Source organism: Berghia stephanieae, chromosome 13, assembly GCF_034508935.2.
Source record: "Berghia stephanieae isolate SIO BIC M18660-M18661 chromosome 13, UCSD_Bste_1.3, whole genome shotgun sequence".
NCBI classification, from domain to species: Eukaryota; Metazoa; Mollusca; class Gastropoda; order Nudibranchia; family Aeolidiidae; genus Berghia; species Berghia stephanieae.
In genome coordinates, this window is record NC_088372.1 from 7734666 (window position 1) to 7739842 (window position 5177).

A 5177-nucleotide genomic window follows, 5' to 3' on the forward strand; every position below is an offset into this window, starting at 1 on the left:
TAAGTTTCTCACAGGTTCTTTAGTGATGGGAATTACACAATCAGAAAGATTCAGGTTATGCGTGGAAAGGTCCACGAGGCCCCGTCTTGTAATTTGCAACACCTCTGTTTTGTTTTCATTTAACCTGAGTTTATTGCAACACATCCAGTCACTAATCTCAGAGATACAATTTTCTATATCCGTTATAACATTGAGATGATTGTCGATATTAATGGGAAACAGTAATTGGGTGTCGTCTGCGTAAAAATGGTACTTAATGAAATATTTTGAGATGATATCACCTAATGGTCTGATATAGAGGGTGAATAAAGAGGGTCCCAGAACTGAACCCTGTGGTACACCAAAAGATAGGGGACAAGGAGAAGAGAAGTCATGTCGATTTACAGACACTGATTGAATTCTGTAAGAGAGGTAAGAAGAAAACCAGTCAAGAGCAGTACCCCCAAATCCGTATAGTGTCTTAAGTCTGTCAATTAAAAGAGTATGGTCTATTGTATCAAAAGCAGCACTAAGGTCGAGTAGTATGATAATAACATCACCATTTTTCCGACATAAATGATTTACGATATCGTTGTGGATTTTAATAAGAGCAGTTTCAGTGCTGTGAAAGGGGCGATAAGCAGACTGAAATTTAGAGAACAAATTGTGTTCATTCAAAAACGTGTTAAGCCTGAAAGCAACAATTTTTTCAATTAGTTTAGACATGAGGGTGAGATTCAAGACTGGTCGATAATTATTTGGGTCTTCTTTGTCAAGGCTAGATTTCTTTAATATGGGAGTGACAATAGCATGTTTAAGATTATTAGATACCTCACCAATAAACAAACTAGCATTTACAATATGAGTAAGAACGGGAACCAAAATATTAGCACTAGAAAGAATAAGCCATGAAGGAATGGGATCTATTGGGCTGGTTGTTTTGGAGCATTGTCTCAGCGCAGACAGTACTTCTGTTTCAGTGGCGGGTTCAAATTCGTCGAATGCTGCTCCGGCTGGAAGTGCATTAGTTTCAGTTACTTGTGCTTCCATTGACTATTCTTTGTCCAACTTATTCCGAATACCTGATATTTTATCTCTGAAGTGTAGAGAGAAACTATTTGCGGTAGCAATAGGGTCCTCGAAATTATTTAAAGGGTGATCCTTCATCAGTTTGTTCAGGGTGGCGAACAGTTTACGTGAGTTTCGTTTGGCACTTGTTATCTTATTTTGAATGTATGTTTTTTTAATGATAGAATCAATTTGTTCCGTTGGTGTTTTTGTCTTAAATAAATTTGATTATGAATTTCTAATTTGGATCGACGCCAAATCCGTTCGGCAGATCTGAGTTGATGTTTTAGTGTTTGCAACTCGTTGCAATACCACTCGGTGTTTGGTCGAAGAATAATTTCTTTCGTGACCAATGGGCACAGGTCATCGAACACAGTTTTCAGTGAATTATTATATGTGTTTACCATATCGTGAACATTATCACAACTCTTAACAGAGGCGAGTAAATCCAAAGACCTGATGGATTCTTGAAATGTTTCTTTATTTAGTGATTTTGTTTTCCGGTATGTGATCGTTTTCTTGACGGTTGTTTTACATTCGATTTTTAGATTTAAAGCAATCAGGTTATGATCTGAAATTGTGCGATCCAAAACGTCAACGTTATCAATTATTTTGTTATCTTTCCTGGAAATTATTAAGTCTAAGATGTGCCCCGCCTTGTGAGTTCCGTCCTTTAGATATTGTCTTAAATTGTGACTATCTAAAATGTCCTTTAACTTCAAACATTTTGCATCCGTTAGATCGTCCATGTGAACATCGAAACCGCCCAGTATAAGAATTTCACCTCTGGTTGTGCTAGTTTCTACCGCGAGCGTATCGATTTCGTCATAGAATTGATTATGTGTGAGTTTATTCCTTGTAGATGGAGGAGGTCTATAAATTACAACAACATGGTCCTTCTCATTCCTTTCTGATGTTAATGTCATATCTAGAGATTCGAAAGTTTTGTAATTAGATTGCGTCTTGTTTTTCTGTAGCTTAACGGATTCTTTATGAATAACAAAAATCCCTCCTCCTCGACCGGTTTTTCGATGCTGTGCTATAAAACTATATCCTCGTGGAATCAGTTTACTGTCATTGTTTTTAAGCCAACTTTCCGTGATAATAAAAATATCCAAATCCTTCTCAGTGATAATATTTTCAATTAAGGATTCCTTTTTCGTAACGGACCTTGCGTTGAGCAAACCAACTTTAAGACATTTATGGTTATGATAATTGTTGTTAGACGATGAGTTGTTTATTTGTATAGGTAGCAAGGAATGTCGTCGTTCAATGGCCTTGTGTTGGAATGACGGTGTGAAGAAACGATTAAAATACATCCATGACAACTTTTATCCTTTTCCTTTTCTTTCTTCCACCACTTTTTCCCCGTCTTGTCTTCCTTCCATACTGCTACTACTACTACTACTACTACTACTACTACTACTACACTACTACTACTACTACTACTACTACTACTACTACTATTATTATTATTATTATTATCATCATTATTATTATTATCATCATTCTTATTCTAATATACCTTACTACTACTACTACTGTAACCACTGCTACTACTACTACTACTACTACTACTACTATAACCACTACTACTACTACTACTACTACTACCACCACCACCACTAATACTACTACCACCACCACCACTACTACAACTACTACTACTACTAGCACTACTACCACCACTAGAACCCCACACAGAACCGAGGGCCTGGAGCCCTAGATGAAGAAAATATCAGGGGACTTGAAATATCGACAATTTGAGACTATTAATCAATATACCAGTGCCTTCACCCACATTTCTCACTCTAATAGGATTCAATAGTCTGATGTCACTTCCGCCCAGCAACGCGCAGCTTGGTTCTAAACAAAGAAAATAGGTACCTACTTTTTATTCTTCATGCTGGCTAGAACTTGAACTTTTCACATGTCATGTGATCAGAATGTATAAAAGTCAAAACATGAGATTTATAATGTTTTTCTCCTCTATATACTTTTTTTTAAGCTCGTCAAAGTATTTCATAAGGGCGTCCGCCATTGTTCCGAGAGTTTATAACTAGTTACTAAGTTACTCTGCGTCATTAGGAGGGAAGTGACGTCACGACTGTTGAAGCCTATGTTAACTCACTCAACCCTAATACCGACTATATCCGTAGTAGGTATACCGGAGTTACTTTTACCCCATTTCTATAAAATATTACTTTTTTTTTCTGAGACAAATTATAGGCGTAGCATCAAAGCTAATATCCTTAATTTTTACATGTTAAAATGATAGTTGAATAAAACTATCAATGTACATGCTCATTTTCAATACATTTTTTCCCTAATTTTGAAAAGTAGCAAAAATCTCTAGGGTTGAGTGAGTTAATGTTTGTGTTATTACCTTTGTCTCCTTTAAATTTAACTACTCAATTTTACGCATGCGTACCGACAGGAGTCGATGCATCTCGTCCACAATGAGACCAAATGGTGCCTGGACGTGGAGAAGTCCAGTTCTGGAGCAGTGCGGATTTCTCCGTGCCATCCCAAGGCGATGACCCAGAAATGGGAGATGATGACACGCCAGGAACTGCAAGATTTTTACAGGAAGAAAAGGAAGGTCCCCATAGATTGGAGTGTATAGGGGGTTGGTTGAAAGTTGGTAGGGTGGAGGGGGGGGGGGGATGTGTGGTTTGTTTGTATTTAAGTTTAACGGTTTTAAGGCGCTTGCAATACATTTGGATCATTAAGAAAAACTGAGCTTTTATATAGAGCAATATCCACTAAACGTCCTCAAAGAGCTTTACAAGGGGTCCCTGTCCAATAGCAACACTTAACATGTAGGACGTGACATGACGCCTGTTAGGCGATATTATAAAACTTTTTTTCGGACAAAGACAACGCTGTTAACGGCCAGGTACTCCTTTTACACCTGAGTAAGTACGGTGAGAGAATGTGAGTAAAGAGCCTTTTCTAAGGACTCAACTATGCGCCGAGCGAGGCTTGAACCCAGGACTTTCCATTTCGAATGCGAGTGTTAGACCACAAGACCACATCTTGGGGATGAGTGATGGAGATAGAGAGGAAGAGGATACCTAGATACTTTGTATGGGTGTGTGTGTATGATGTAAAAAGTCTGTATGTATGTATGTATGTATGTATGTATGTATGTATGTATGTATGTATGTATGTATGTATGTATGTATGTATGTATGTATCTATGTATGTATGTATCTATGTATGTATGTATCTATGTATGTATGTATGTATGTATGTATGTATGTATGCATGTATGCATGTATGTATGTATGTATGTATGCCTGCCTGCCTGCCTGCCTGCCTGCCTGCCTGCCTGCCTGCCTGCCTGCCTGCCTGCCTGCCTGCCTGTCTGTCTGTCTGTCTGTCTGTCTGTCTGTCTGTCTGTCTGTCTGTCTGTCTGTATGTATGTACGTATGTATTAATATCATTATTACCTCTGGGACATTCTGTGACAGAGTGTGAACCTTCACTGTTCAAATTGATACTCCACTTCTATGCATTGTACACTATGTATTTTAGGAAATGGTATTATGTCAATGAATATGTTAACCCTTGTTACATTATCATGTATATTTGCTGAAATAACAATTTTGATGAGTATGTATGCACGCATGTATGTTCGTATGCGTGTATGTATGTATGCATGTGTGCGCGTATCTCTTATGCAATGGAGAGGTGTGACCTTAATAAAATTATTTAAATTAATAATTATACATTAATTAAACATTATAACATGCTATAATGTTTAATTAATGTATAATTATTAATTTAAATAATTTTATTAAGGTCACACCTCTCCATATATATATATATATATATATATATATATATATATATATATATATATATATATATACTATGGATTACGCCGACTGAAGACGTGTAAGACACAGAAACGAATCGTCTTGGCCACAAAAAATGTGAGTGACAATTTGCATTCTATATATATACATTATAAAAACAAAAACCATGAAGGAATAGTGCTCAACTTTTTGATAAAATGAGCTATTTATAATTATAAAATATTTCCCTTCCTGATGAGAGCTAAAGCTTGAAACAATGTTGTAGAAGTTAAATAATCATAATTATACTTGAAATGTTAATATATA

At 36.5% G+C, this 5177-nt stretch overlaps 1 protein-coding gene across 1 annotated transcript in view; it reads left to right on the plus strand.

Annotated features, from left to right (window-relative positions):
* LOC144958781 (uncharacterized) overlaps positions 1-4721 on the plus strand; it is a 35260-nt gene extending 30539 nt beyond the window's left edge. Inside the window, exon 12 of the mRNA XM_078890986.1 lies at positions 3485-4721. Within this exon, the coding sequence (XP_078747112.1) occupies positions 3485-3673 (189 nt within the window). The 3' untranslated portion in view covers positions 3674-4721. The remainder of the gene's footprint in view (positions 1-3484) is intronic.
* The last annotated feature ends 456 nt before the right edge of the window (positions 4722-5177 follow it).